The sequence below is a fragment of the Acartia tonsa genome, chromosome 6 (genome assembly GCF_053477335.1).
Source record: "Acartia tonsa isolate MP-2025a chromosome 6, ASM5347733v1, whole genome shotgun sequence".
NCBI classification, from domain to species: domain Eukaryota; kingdom Metazoa; phylum Arthropoda; class Copepoda; order Calanoida; family Acartiidae; genus Acartia; species Acartia tonsa.
The window spans coordinates 47,185,852-47,200,934 of NC_137265.1; the positions used below are offsets into that span (position 1 = coordinate 47,185,852).

Below are 15,083 nucleotides of genomic sequence, written 5' to 3' on the forward strand. Positions count from 1 at the left end.
TAAGCACCAATATACAAGTAAAACTATCAAAGAAATTTATAAGCAGCAAATCGTATCTAACCCTTTAAGAAACTATGCCATAAACTTACCCAAGGAGAGTATTAATACCATCAAGCCAATAGTGGAAAGTTTGAATATCCGGGGCCACACAGTCCAAATCCCCGCCCTCAGAAATCAAACAAAAGGCAGTTTTCTGTATTTCTTCTCTCACTAAATTAATATAAGAATTTATCAGCTTATAAAAACAATTAAATTAATTCGAAAATAATCACGAAACATATACGTGATTTTCAGCTATCGTTGCGGGACAACACTTACTAAAATTGACGAACTTTTTATCTGCCCCCCAAATATCGTTTTAGATTTATTTTGATTGTTGGCTAGGTAGGTATACTTTATTCCTGAGCGTTAACAATTTATTGTTTAGTTGTGTCGAGTGGTAGATGGATTCTACTTAAGCAATGACTAATGATAGTTTAATTTCCAATTGCAAGTCTTTTAATTAAAATTATTATAAAGCAGCCAAAGTATTTCAGCCAACGAAGAAGATAACTTGTTTATAAAACTTTGGGTAACAGTGTAATTTGTAGTTCAATACCTTTCACTCCCCGTATGACTATATTTCTTCTTATCTTAAAATAAGAACAAAATAGTTAACACAACAAATTCAAAACAATGAATTAAATGTTGAAATTGATAATAAATTTCATTTCATACCTTTTTGATTGTATTCTTTAAGGAATGTACAATTATTTCCTATCAGAACATCCTTGATATCTTGAACCTAAACAAAATAAAGCTTTTAATAATTAGGATTTATTACAATATAAAATGTCTTTTCAAAAAGTTGTTTTGATAAGGTAATCTACGTTGTAAATTGCTAGACTTTTACAATTACAATGCGGTAATCTAAGGCTGTTACTTAGGCATTTAGCATGATTTGTGATTTCTCAAAAGATTGGTTGATCGACTGAAACCAACACCACTTTGATTATAAGATCGTTCGCTAGAAGCTTTAAGTGTGATTGGAGATTAATTGCCAAGGTATAGTAGTCTCAATTGTTCTATTGGTTACAGAGTAGAGAAATAAAATTTTTAACTTCCTTAGTAAGACCAGTTTTATAGCTTAGAACCCGATTAATATCCGGTGGATTAGAACCGGTTTTAAGCCATAGTGAAAAATCATGTATCGTATCGTATAAGATTAAAACTAATTTTGGGTTTTAATCTTAAAATTGTACATTTTTATATCCACGGAAAGCAAGTTTATAATACGATGCAATAAAGAACTATTACACTTTAAGCTAACCTGTATTCTCGGCTCTAAATCTTCTGTAGATGGAGAGGTTTTATCATTTGTCCAGTCCCCCACAGATATAGTTTTTCTATTATTGTTCAACTTTATGTATTTGTATTGACCCTTCATTACCTCACCATTCTTCTTTAATCTAAATATAAAATAAAAATAGCTAAAAACCTGCCTAAAAGCAGTCAAACCATCACGGATGTTTTCTACTTGATTATGCTCTATATTGATAGCAATGTTGACAAGAAGTTTCAGCCTTCTATCTTTCATAGTAGCCAAGAAAATCACGTTTTACACTAAACATTTCAGACAGACGGACATACGGACACTCAAATTATAGAGTAGCTTCGCTGCAAAGAAGATGATAAAAAGCAAAATTAAAACTCACGAACAAAGTATCAGTTACTTTTTGTTTTCACTTTTTTAAAACAATCACACGAATAAAACATTTTGTCTTTTTGGTAAAGTGAGGATAGTGGAGATTCAATAGGACTTACTTTTGGAACCTCGTTCCCTCGACCATAAAGTTATATCTTTGTTGTTGTATCAACTCTTCAATTTCTTGGCTTAAATGCTGCTTTAATACCTAAAATAACACATGATACAGATGACTTATCCAAGGATCTAAAGGTATAAGACAAAGGCCGATAAATTGATGTACATTCCCAATAATTTGCACAAAAATACCCCTAATGTAGATTACACATAGTGGTCGAAACGATTGGACACCCAACTTAGTTAACCAACTAATCAAAAAATGAGAATCGAGGTTCTTTTTGATGAGATTTGGCAATATTTTTAAAAAGACATATTTTAGTTACAGTTACTTTTTTTGTGTTTTGTATATATTAATATGAAGGAAAATATAAGGTCAAAATTTAAAAATCTAATAAAAAATAATACCAATTACGAGATATCTACAACTCCCTGCCCCCATCCCCCTCCCAGCCATCATAATGAACTATAAACAGATCTTTAGTATAGATGTATATATAGACATTAACTATCTCCCTTTCTTTTTTCAATGACCTTTTTCGTCCGCTTCTAAATCATTTTCTGCTACTTGGCTGTGTTAATTAGGGTTGGCAATCCGTATCCGGAATCCGGAATCCGCCCAATTTTTGGCCAATTTTGGAATCCGAATCCGGATCCGTTTTTAAATAGCGGATTCCGGATTCTTATTTGGTAGGCTAAAATTAGCGTCTTGAGTTTTTTCTTTCAAATCCTCCTCTTTGAAGGCAAAGATTTTAATCATTATATATAATATCAAAATCTGGTTCGATTCTCGGAAGTGAATTATAGAGAACACCAAGAACATTGATTTTTAGGACATATGTAGCACTTAATTTTTTAATTTTTTTTTTAAAAATCCTTTTAAAATATTGCTAGAATCCGGAATCCGAATCCGGAATCCGCCAAAAATAAGAATCTGTAATCCGCAGGAATCCGCCACTTTTTTTGACGGATTCTTTAAGAATCCGGCCCAAAAATTCGACGGATTGCCATCACTAGTGTTAATATAAGCGACACTATTAGTTGATTTTCAATGACCCAATACAAATGATGCACAAGGTCGATGCGATGAGAAGATACAGTTATTTAACCCTTTCTCCCTCTAGTGTTTTACTCTAATGAACTATACCTTAACAGGCTCGCTTTCTATCCAAGGATCTCTGTTGGTCGCATCTTTCTGCCATTTCTTACTGATGTCAGTATAAGATCTTACCTGAATTAGAAAAAAAAATTAAAAAATCTTTTCTCACAAAGAAGTGAAATTAACAAAAATTATTGCTGCAATACAATCTTGGTTATCTATTTTAGTTTCGAATCTGGTTTGGTCTGTATGCAGCTAAATCAGTATGAAAATAGAATAAAATCCAATCCACATAAAAAAAACTTTTCAATTGAACGTAAGGATATTGAGCAAAAATTATTATTTTATTATTATTAATATTTCAGTTTATAGATTTGAAACATTTGGCAATTTATTTAAATGCAAAATAATAACATACCCGAGTTCTAAATTCTTCGAATGTTTTTGGTCCTCCGTTATTCTTGGTTATCAAGGCCTTTTCTATTTGCTCTCGAACAACATCAAATACTTTGGTGAAGTCCTCTCTAAAAAAAGTAGATGGATAACCCAAATAACCTTGAGAGCAAAAGAGTTACGTATTGTACAACCTAAGTAAGGGTAGTTAAGCACTATAGAAAATAGTGTTGGCAATCCGTTAAATTTTTGGACCGGATAAGGTTTCTTACAAAAATCCACCCAAAAATGAAACGGATTAATCCGTGGATTCCGGATTCTTATTTTTTGGACGGTTTCCAGATTTTCGGAAATTAAGTGATTAAATTTTACCGGATACTTGGAAGAATCTAAAGCTGCGTTTTTTTCATATTTTCACAGTAGAATTTCTCCCATTTCTAGACCCTACAGCGGCCAAAATGACTTTGTTAAAAAGTAAAATATATATTTTTAAAATAACGGATTCTAGATTTGTCCAAAAATTGGACGGATTCCGAATTTCTGGATTCGGATTGCCAATCCTAATAGAAAACAAATGAATATGAAGATAACAATTTTACCTGGTAGCCCTCATTTCTCTCCAAGTTTTATTGAGAATAAGAATACAATGAAAATAGAACTCCTCAAATGGATATTCACACTTGAAGAACATCTCCTGGTATCTGGCAATGGAGCTGGCAACAGGATCCTTACCTATACCTGTAAAAATTAATCATATTAAATGAGTTTTTCTGATTATTATTTACAGCACTTTAATATCTAAATTAAATGGTGAAAATTTATATTTTTAATTAAATAGGCAACTGAACATAATGTCCTACTCTATTTACTAATTCTTACTTTTTTTACATAAAAATGTTAGGATCTTACATTAGCTGCGCCTCCTTGTCATTTCAAACCTTTCATTGGTCATTTATAAAACGCAATTTCATGAGAGGAAAAAGTTTTCTGGTATCGAAAAATTATTTACCTAGAATATCAGCAAGAAGTTTAACTAGCTCGATACTGCTCTCTGCAAAAGGACATTCGTGTTCATCGCTGCCATAAGAATTCTCAAGAACAACCTTCAAATATCAAAAATATTTTCATTTATAATATGTGGACATATGGTTATTGTAAATAAGATTGAAATTTTTAAACTCAACTTAAAACTTTTTATTTGTAATAAGTGAGAAAAGGAAAAAAAGGAAAATGAAAAGAAAAATATATCGTTCCTTATTGTAATTGCACGCAATTCAAGTAATTTTACTAAAAGTACGAAACGATCAGCCTTTAGTTCCAGAGTGGATATAATTCCAAAAAAATACGTTGTTGTTTTATTTAAAGTTTTTTTTATGTGTAGGAATGATACCTATGCAACTATAGAATATAAATATACAGAAACTTACATTCATATAGTGATTAGTATGATTTCTAGCCAGGTAGTCCATGCAGTCCAGGGCCAGAATTCCAGGTGGGACAACCTGCAGGTCCACCGTGGGGTCCTTGGCGTTCCTGAAGCCCAGTTTCTGGTAGTCTTGTGCAAATCTGAAATATTGATATAGTAGGAGAATACGAAAAAAGCACATCAGAAAGAGAGTACTTTTTAAGTTTGAAGAAAAGCATAGGTAGGTATTGGTATCGTGACAAAAACTAATATTTTTCAAGTAAAATAGTTATTTCTACCTTGTGTTATTTTTGGAATTTGGCGAGGTGTCCGTTTCCAGAGCTGTGCTGCGAAGATATTTAATTTTTGAGAGTTGGGTTGGGTCTTGACCATTCATGGGTGTCAACATTCTTTCTTTTACCTTAATAGTTTCATAATTATAGTAGGTACCTAGGTACAAATACCCCGCGACAACGACAGGGGCTCAAAACGTAGCGCATCCGCTCGTCGTCGGGGAGGAGAGGTAATAGGTTTGAATCTCGGCCCGACACCGCGTCATAACTAAAAGGTTCCTAACAGGTTCAGCTTATTACATTGCACATTTAGGATTTCTCAGACAAAGGTAGAGCAATTAAATGGTTGGATGTCTGTTGGAAGTTTCTTAACCGTATATCCTTGGGTGTTAGAGTATCGCATCCCAATATGTACGGATGATGCTCTGTATATATTCCCCAGATAATCACTTAAAAATTGAAAGAGAATCCCGCCCTTGCGAAGAAAGGTACAGTACCCTAGGTTCCAAATAACTATTGGTAAATCAACTGACATTTAGTTCTTTTGAATTCAGTTTTTTTTATTAGTTTAACTTACATACGATTAAACACAGGCATATGCATAAATATATTTGCAGCTTGATTACTATTACTTTTATATTGTACACTTCTGCAACTTAATGTTTTAGAACACAAAAAACTAGCCTAAAACCATCACAAAATGGGGACGTAACTGAAGACTTTTTGATGCAGGGGGGGGGGGGGGTTTTCTCAGGAACAACTTGATGAACCGTGCAGATTTTTTGGACTTAAGCTTTTATGGGTATGAACATCTTATGGTTTCAATATCAACCCCCACCCCCTAGCCCCCCGGGGCTCTGAAACCCCATAAAAATGAACCTAACCTTAATTTTCTAAGAAACCATTTGACCAATAAAGATGATTTCTTATATTTAAGCTTTTATGCTTATAAACTAACATTTAGATTAGAAGTCACCTCCCTGCCAACAACCCCTAGCCCTCCGGGGCTCAAAAAACCCCTAGAAATGAACCTAACCTTAATTATCTCTTAAACCATTTGATCAATAGAGATGATTCCTTGAACTTAAGTTTTTATGCTTATAAACTGACTTTTAGTTTAGAAGCTCTCCTCCTGCTGCCAACTCTTAGCCCTCCGGGGCTCAAATTAACCCCAAAAATGAACCTAACCTTAATTTTCTCAGAAACGATTTGACCAATAGAGATGATTTCTTAAACTTAAGCTTTTATGCTTATAAACTAACTTTTAGTTTAGAAGTCACCCCCCTGCCACCAACCCCTAGCCCTCCGGGGCTAAAAAAAACCCTATTAATGAACCTAACCTTAATTTTCTCAGAAACCATTTGATCAATAGAGATGATTTCTTAAACTTGGGCTTTTAAGCTTATAAACTAACTTCTAGTTTAGAAGTTACCCCCCTATCACCAACCGCTAGCCCTCCGGGGCTCTAATCAACCCCAAAAATGAACTTAACCTTAATTTTCTCAGAAACCATTTGATCAATAGGGAAGATTTCCTAAACTTAAGCTATCATGCTTATAAACTAATTTTTAGTCAAATAAATCTACACTATTGATCAAATTGTTTCTATGAAGGTTAGGCTAATTTTTAGGGGGCTTTTGAGCCACGGGGAGCTAGGGGTTTGGGGCAGGGGGGTGACTCCTAAACCATTAAAGTCCAAGTCCTAGAAATCATCTCTATTGATCAAATGGTTTCTGAGAAAATTAAGGTTAGGTTCATTTTTAGGGTTTTTTGAGCCCCGGAGGGCTAGGGGTTGGCGGCAAGGGGGTGACTTCTAAACTAAAAAATAGTTTAAACGCATAATAGCTTAATTTTAAAAATCCTCTCTATTGATCAAATGGTTTCTGAGATAATTAAGGTTAGGTTCATTTCTAGGGTTTTTTTTAGTCCCTGACTGAGGGCTAGGGGTTGTTGACAGGGGGGTGACCTCTAAACTAAAAGTTAGTTTATAAGCATAAAAGCTTAAGTTTAAGAAATCATCTCTATTGATGCAATGGTTTCTGAGAAAATTAAGGTTAGGTTCATTTTTGGGGTTAATTTGAGCCCCAGAAGGCTAGGGGTTGGGGGCAAGGGGTAACTTCTAAACTAAAAGTCAGTTTATAAGCATATAAACTTAAGTTTAAGAAATCATCTTATTGATCAAATGGTTTCTGAGATAATTAAAGTTAGGTTCATTTTTGGGGTTAATATGAGCCCCAGAGGGCTAGGGGTTAGGGGCAAGGGGTAACTTCTAAACTAAAAGTCTCTATATAAGCATATAAACTTAAGTTTAAGAAATCATCTCTATTGATCCAATGCAATGGTTATGAGAAAACTAAGGTTAGGTTCATTTTTGGGGTTAATTTGAGCCCCAGAGGGCTAGGGGTTGGTGGCAAGGAGGTAACTTCTAAACTAAATGTCAGTTTATGTTATAAGCATATAAACTTAAGTTTAAGAAATCACCTCTATTGATTAAATGGTTTCTGAGATAATTAAGGTTAGGTTCATTTATAGGGTTTTTGAGCCCCACAGGGCTAGGGGTTGGCGGCAGGGGGTGACTTCTAATCTAAAAGTTTGTTAATAAGAATAAAAGCTTAAGTTTAAGAAATCATCTCTATTGATCCAATTGTTTCTGAGAAAATTAAGGTTAGGTTCATTTTTAGGGTTAATTTGAGCCCCGGAAGGCTAGGGGTTGGAGGCAGGGGGGTAACTTCTAAATTAAAAGTCAGTTTATTAGCATAAAAGCTTAAGTTTAAGAAATCATCTCTATTGATCAAATGGTTTCTGACAAAATTAAGGTTAGGTTCATTTTTATGGTTAATTTGAGCCCCGGAGGGCTAGGGGTTGGCGGCAGGAGGGTAACTTCTAAACTAAAAGTCAGTTTATAAGCATAAAAGCTTAAGTTTAAGAAATCATCATTATTGATCAAATGGTTTAAGAGATAATTAAGGTTAGGTTCATTTCTAGGGTTTCTTTTTAGCCCCGGAGGGCTAGGGGTTGGCAGCAGGAGGGTAACTTCAAGTCTAAAAGGTAATTTATAAGCATAAAAGCTTAAGTTTAAGAAATCATCTCTATTGGTCAAATGGTTTCTGAGAAAATTAAGGTTAGGTTCATTTTTAGGGGGGTTTTGAGCCCCGGGGGGCTAGGGGGTGGGGGTAGGGGGTTGAGATTGAAACCATAAGATGTTCATACCCATAAAAGCTTAAGTCCAAAAAATCTGCACGGTTCATCAAGTAGTTCCGGAGAAACCCCCCCCCCTGCATCAAAAAGTCTTCAGTTACGTCCCCCTTATATTTAAAAGTAATATAATTTTCAGTCCTTACTTTGTCCTACTCATTTTATCTTTCAAAAAAATGATCTTACAAGGATTTTTAATAGAATAGCAGTGCAACCAAAATGTATTCACCTGTTTGTCAAAGATGTGATATTGCAACATGTACAGCTCGTAGTCAAGATCACCCTAAATTAAAAAAATATTAAATTTTTTATCTAAAAGTTGCATAATGTCTAAATGTGCGTCTGTCTGTCTATCTATATGTCATTAAATATAAATATTTGTTAAAAGGTTAGATTTTTTGTGTTTCCTTTTATTAAAAGCTTCTTATTGGCCCAGATCAAGAAGGGATGAGAGAAAACGGCTGCTATAGTAGGTTTCGTGACACGGCCCCCCCTTTCCCTTCGAGGGACGATGTTAACACTTTTATTATATGGTACTATGTGAAAGCCCCTATCAAGGGACGTTTATATCGCCCCTTATGATAAGAGGCTATACTATTGCCCCTATATCGCCCCTTTACAATTTATATTTTCATAGCCCCTTGATGGCCCCTTTATTGTCTCTTCATCGCCTGGCTACACAGTGATTTATAATTGAACCTACCCTATCATTCTTGTCTGTGCTGGCAGCTGGGGCAGTTAATAAATGTTCCATTATCATTGTCCGGTTATCTTTCTCTGTCAACATTCGTACCATGTCAGTTTTTCTAGATAAGAATTGTTTGCTAGACAAATTATAATGGATTTAATAATACTTGGCTTCTATGCCCAGATTATCGTGTACTCAACTTGAACTCAACACATAACAGCTAGTGGGTGCATTATGTATTTTACTTTGGCCGCCAGTTTTTTTCACAAATCCACGTTTTACCCCATTAAAACAACTGCCATGCCAAATTTTAGAGTTAAATTCTTAAAACACACACCTTCACGGAAAATACGCAAAAAATGTCCATCTTTTTACCTGCCACTGTCCACAGCTTTGAGAAGAGAGTTTATGAGCTTTAATGACTTCACTTGAATAGGATAGCTCTCTTTGTTGCTTATATCTCTAGAAAAAAAACATTTAAATTTTACAAGAGAAACTTTTCTATAATTAAAGTTAGTTCGTTCGTCCGTCCATCCGTAACGCTGAGCTCTAATAGGGTGGTTAGTCTGTCCGTCCGTAACGGTTAGCTCTTCTTCGTTGGACAGGTTAGATTTGTCCTATTTTTTTCAAACTTTGGATGCTGTTTCCCATTTCAGATTTAAAATCGTAGCAACTCTATAATCCCTACTTCCCTTTAAAACATGTTGATTTTTAACTTTTTTACAACAATTTTTCATATGATGTAATTATCCTAGGTATTCATTTTATTTTTGGAAACTGATTCCCAGGACAACTCTATAATAAAGTCCTAAAAATTTAAGTATGTCCTTTAACAGTATCCTGTATTTATGCAATTTTGCAACAAATTTAAATCCAAAACAGGGAAAAATATACACTTATTTCTAATTCTTCTGAAAAAGCAACAACATTAAGTTAATATTTTATACTTAATTTAACAGGTTAAGAACTTACCCAGATATAAGATGAACAAGGTTTGGTAGAGCTACTTGGGAATCAAGATAAAATATATTCTCGCTGTTTTCTGTACCATCAACTGAAAAATAATTAAAATTTTTAGTGGTTGTTAATTTGATTTTAGTATGGATATTATTTACTAATGTAGTTAAATTTAAAATAGTTTTAGTTTTAAATCAGCTTATACCAACAATGAAATTAATTTGGAAAAAAATCATGAAACCTTTACGTAATTTCAGCTGTAGTTGGGGGTAAACTAAACACGTGACTTAGTAGAATTGACGACCTTTACATTTGCCCCCCCAAATATAATATTAGAGTTATTTCGCTTGTTGGTTATACCTTAGTCCTGGTCTTAAATAGGTAGGTAGTTATTTATTTCCGAATAAAATATTCATTATTGCTCATCAAAAATATACTTTCTTTACCTGATATTCTAAGAATCTCGAGTGACGGGACCATAATAAGCTTAGGGGTATCTCCAGAATTTATATACCTGTATAATAATACATCGTTAATACCTTGTTTTGCAGACCATTTGTGGGAGCTTCAAGTCAGGATGGGAGGGGACATTAAGCTGTTTATTACACTAGTCACCAAAGTTTTATAGTAATGTTTTCTTATTCATTGGCTAAATAATTTTGTTCCAATCTCGGCTTAACACCGTTTCATAACTAAAGAAGTTAAAAATGGTACATTCTACTGCTAAGGCACAACTCTTTACCATAGTTGTTAAGTAGAATATAACAAGGACAATTTTATTTAAGTCAACAAAAATTAAGATTTACCTTGATATACGTCCAATAAATTGTGTGTCGGATATTAATTCATCTACAGATACTATCTCCTTAATTAATAAAATAACTTTAAACAAATTTACAAAAATATTACATTTTCCAAACTAACACAAGCAATGCAGTTTTAGGACAAGGCTACTATGGGTAATCAACGAGAAAAGGGTTTTCAAACATTGTTTTATGAAAGTGCTAGGATTTTTTTTGTCGAAGTTGCATCAAATGTTTTGTTGAGTTTCAGATGTAAAAATAGAATAGAGTGTCTAAAAAGGCAAAAATACATCATACATAACAAATTTAAAGAAAAAATTACAACGATGCTGGAAGTTGCTTTTTATTACTTGACCTAGATTTACAAAGTAATTCTGACAGACTTAGACTCATTAGTGGCATTGTAACTGCGCTACTTATTTATAATACCCAAGGATCTAAAGGTATAAGACAATGGCCGATAAATTGATGTCCAACCCAAATGATTATACCCTTTTGTAGATTAAAATTAGTGGTTGAAACGTTTAGACACTCAACTTAATTAAAATTCACTAAAGTACCCAAAGTTGTTTGGCCAACGAATAAGAAAACGTCAATATAAAACTTTGGGGACTAGTGTAGTAATCATACCTGTTCCATAAAAACAATAATGCTCTGTAGAATTTTGACAAGATCTGCATTGTTTGTAAATTTGTCAGCGCTAACCAGTGTTGTCAAGATGCTTAGGCCTAAAATAATAATAATCCTTATAATAAAGTAAAAGGATCTCTGTGTCTGTCTGCCTGTATCGAAGGATCTCGCTAACCGCTGAACCGATAAGGTTCTCCTTTGCCCTCCCAAGAGAAATCGAATCTAGAAAAAATAACCCTTTTTAAACTAATATTAAAAACGGTGGGGGGGGGGGGGGGTGTGAATCCTCCCCCCTCACAAAAAGTCACAACCCAAAAAATCTTTTTTTTTACTTTTTAATCTAAAATTAAACACCATCCCCCCCTCAAGTGCTCCTAGAGGCCTCTTAGAGCGTAGCCACTATTAATAATATTTTTGAGGTAAAGTATCTCTAAAAATTCAATACTTATCCTACTTATTGAAATGTGAATAGGTTGGATAAGAAGGACTTAAATTTAACTAAATATAAGAAAGTTTTTGTACTATTGCCGAGTTTTTAAATTTATTTTAGGATTACTTGGCGCTTTATCTTTCATCCTTTCAGATTTGAACCAAAATGCCTAAAAAATGCCCAAGAACAAAGAGCATTCCAAAAAAATGGACTAATAGTATTTGGCAATCATTTCTAAAGATTAAAATTAAACCACTTTCACTAACCTTTTTTGGCAAAGAATTCCTTGGCAAATATTGCGTCGATAGACATGTTCTTGAGGTAGTCGATGGACTGCTTCCTCTTGGTGTCATCCTGGTCACCTTGCTGCAGGTTCAACAGGATACGGTCAACTGTCCGACATGGAGATTCTGAATAAGGTTGATATTATATTTAACTAGGTACAAAACATATTATTCAAATCAAACAATAATACCTAGTCTAAATGTTGACCAATCATCTAGTTAATGCAGATGGTTAAGTAAGCATTAAGATCAAAACTATAAGAAAATAGGCAAAATCATTCTATTAAGACCACTAAGGCTGTCTGGTTGGTTCTCTGTATTTGTCCGATAAAATATATAAATATCTGATTGCGTTTGATTACGAAATTTTGGTGATGGAGAAACAAACTTATCCTCATTATATAGTAGCTGCACCACTAACTAGATCAATAAAGATGTTAGTTAATGTGATACCTTCTAGTTTAACAGGTTTGCCAAACTTTGCGTGCATTTCATGTCGATTCTTTTCGGTTACAATCCTGAAACATATAGAATTTATACGCACATGTATGTATGTATGTAGCCTTGATTCTCTGAAGTTAGGATTCAGATGCACGAGGAGATTGGAGGTGAGAATCCTTTGGCCAATTATAGATTGGTAAGCTTCGCGCACAGCTGAGTGTATTCTATGTTACATTACAAGCTGACCCGCAATTCTCGTGGAAGCTACTCAATTATTACATCACCCTGGCCTAGAGTTTTGGCAGGTGTTTCATATTAAGCCACTCAATTAATGGCACTCTCATATAAATGAGGAGCATGGACGAGGGAAAGCACGATTACAGTTGCTTGATAGGTAGGATCCCAACTTCCTACAAATCTCCTTCCTTACAACCTAAGGGCATCTCAGGGAAGGTTGTGTGGTTATATTCTGACAAATTGCAACAGCATTTGTCATCCAAGTGCAATATCTATGAGGGGACTTGAACTCGGATTTTCCAAACCACAGCGTAGTGCGCTAACCACTACTCTATGGGACACCCTATACGCACATCAAATCTAGGGGCGATTTTTCTTGAGAGAATGGTGGTAATCTCGCCCAAAATAGTTATAAACCTTCCCATGACCGATTAGAAGCTATCCTGTAAAGGAGAACCATGTCGATTCAGTGGTTAGCGAGATCCTACGGTACACACACAGAGACAGACATACAGTCAGACATTCTTCTACTTTACTATAGGGATGCAGCGCAACAACACCAATCTTGACTTGACATAAAAAGGAAAACTGTAATACAGAAATATAAAATTGAAAATCTTGTATAAGTTTAGATATGTAAGGTTGTAGTAAACTGCGTAGATTCTGAATTATTAAAAATCTGTTAGTAACTTTTGAACAGTTAAAGGGACTGTACACATTTTTAAAAAATTTTATTCTTTATTTTTTTAAGCTGTCATTTAGCTGTTTATGAGATCGTGTACACAAACATGCAACTACTTGAAAAAATATGACATACTTGTAATCTTTATCTCCTTCCAGAACCAAACAATATTCATCCGCCTGACCCTCTAGACTGTGTGCTGTTATCAGATCCTGAAAAATATGATTAGAGGATTAATTTTATTATTAACATACTCCAGTATATCATAAATATGTGTATAACTATATAGACCTGTCGAGAACCAAAAATGTTTGCTGCATGTTGAAAACAACCAAAGACCAAAATTGATTAACCTGCCTGTATCTGAAGTTCTTACTGCGCAATGTTTAAGGACTAAGGCATTTCAACTGCTCTTACTTTTTTAAGTCTCACACTTTTAATAACCCTTTCAAAATAATATTTTTTCTACTTAGCACCTAAAAACATGATTGTTAGGGAAACAAAATGAACGATTTATTTGTAAATATTCTTATGCAAGAAAATTCTTCATTCATTCAGATATCATACTTTTGACCAACAGAAATGATTCAAACTATTTCGTTTTACTGGAAATTTTTTTTTACCTGGATTATGCTTTTCAAAGACTGAGTTCTGCTGATTACTTTAAATTCTGGCTTCCCGTACACAGTGAAGGCAACCTGCAATATTTAAATGTTGATTTATTCTCTTTATTTTGACTCAATTTTAAGATATAACATAGCCCCACGGAAAACTTCTTTTTTTGGCCTGAGGGGAAATGCAATTCCTATTTTAGAAATATAAACAAGGATAAAAACTGTTGTTAAAGGGTAAGAAGTGAGTATCTCATCCCCATACATAGGAAAGACACTATAATATCCTAATATATAAAGAAGTAAGCTTTTTTGTCTCTAGCGAAGGATCTTCTTATAGGTCCAGGGAAGGTTTCCAACTATTTGGGGGGAGGGTATATTGTCAATAGGCGTGGTCGTTATTAGTCAATAACACAACAACCCCTGAGATTAAAGGGTTTTCCTTCACTCAACCTGGAATTTTCTCAACATTTCACGTCGAATTCTTTTACACTCCGCACAGTCAGCTGAAGATATATCAGCTGACCTTCGCGCAGCTGCTGAGGACGACCCTCTAACAGCTACAGCTGTTGATGGCGAATTATCTTTAGAAGTCATTGTACTGTGTTTACTCTAAATACATATTTTTCCAAATTAATGTAATTCTATTCACAATAAAGATATTACTGTAAGATTCAACAGGAAGTTTTAATTAAAGCTTAAAAATCAATACTCTTGTTTAAACATGTTTTCAAAAATGTGAATTTGTTAGCCTAGGTCAAAAATTTAAATAAGCCAACCCTGTAAAGATACATTACCTATGAATTTTCTGGCGTTTAAACATGACTTACTTAACAAAAATTACAATTTTTTATCAAAAATAATTTTTTTTGCATGAGAAATCTGGCCTAGCTTATTCAAAATTCTTTGTTTGTGAATGGGGTTATTGTCAATTTTAAAGTTGTCATACAAGTTAGGCCTTCGAATGCTGCTACATTTTTTAATGCTTATTTTGAAGCTCACCTTTAAGTCATTTTCATCGTTTTCAGGCATTTTGTACTTCTCTGAAATCAACATTTTTAAATACTTACAGACAACAAATGCATTAAGTCTTAAGTTTATTAACTAAAGGAATATGGAAAAAACATTTTATAG

General features: G+C 34.0%; 1 protein-coding gene across 4 annotated transcripts in view; it reads right to left on the reverse strand.

Annotated features, from left to right (window-relative positions):
- Positions 1-15,083, reverse strand: part of Ced-12 (engulfment and cell motility Ced-12) — a 260,223-nt gene that overhangs the window by 1,175 nt on the left and 243,965 nt on the right. For all 4 annotated transcript variants that reach the window (XR_013880815.1, XR_013880814.1, XR_013880813.1 and 1 more), the window contains exons 2-23: positions 14,952-14,992; positions 13,962-14,036; positions 13,474-13,550; positions 12,432-12,496; positions 11,961-12,104; positions 11,265-11,362; positions 10,638-10,696; positions 10,278-10,345; positions 9,847-9,928; positions 9,250-9,336; positions 8,890-8,992; positions 8,416-8,469; positions 4,998-5,119; positions 4,721-4,859; positions 4,303-4,396; positions 3,893-4,031; positions 3,319-3,424; positions 2,949-3,032; positions 1,804-1,892; positions 1,310-1,448; positions 718-784; positions 90-210 (exon numbers count right to left, since the gene is read on the reverse strand). Coding sequence is in view for 1 of the 4 variants with exons in the window: in XM_080165150.1 (XP_080021276.1) it covers positions 90-210; positions 718-784; positions 1,310-1,448; positions 1,804-1,892; positions 2,949-3,032; positions 3,319-3,424; positions 3,893-4,031; positions 4,303-4,396; positions 4,721-4,859; positions 4,998-5,119; positions 8,416-8,469; positions 8,890-8,992; positions 9,250-9,336; positions 9,847-9,928; positions 10,278-10,345; positions 10,638-10,696; positions 11,265-11,362; positions 11,961-12,104; positions 12,432-12,496; positions 13,474-13,550; positions 13,962-14,036; positions 14,952-14,981 (2,042 nt within the window). In the remaining 3 variants the exon portion in view is untranslated. The remainder of the gene's footprint in view (positions 1-89; positions 211-717; positions 785-1,309; positions 1,449-1,803; positions 1,893-2,948; positions 3,033-3,318; positions 3,425-3,892; positions 4,032-4,302; positions 4,397-4,720; positions 4,860-4,997; positions 5,120-8,415; positions 8,470-8,889; positions 8,993-9,249; positions 9,337-9,846; positions 9,929-10,277; positions 10,346-10,637; positions 10,697-11,264; positions 11,363-11,960; positions 12,105-12,431; positions 12,497-13,473; positions 13,551-13,961; positions 14,037-14,951; positions 14,993-15,083) is intronic.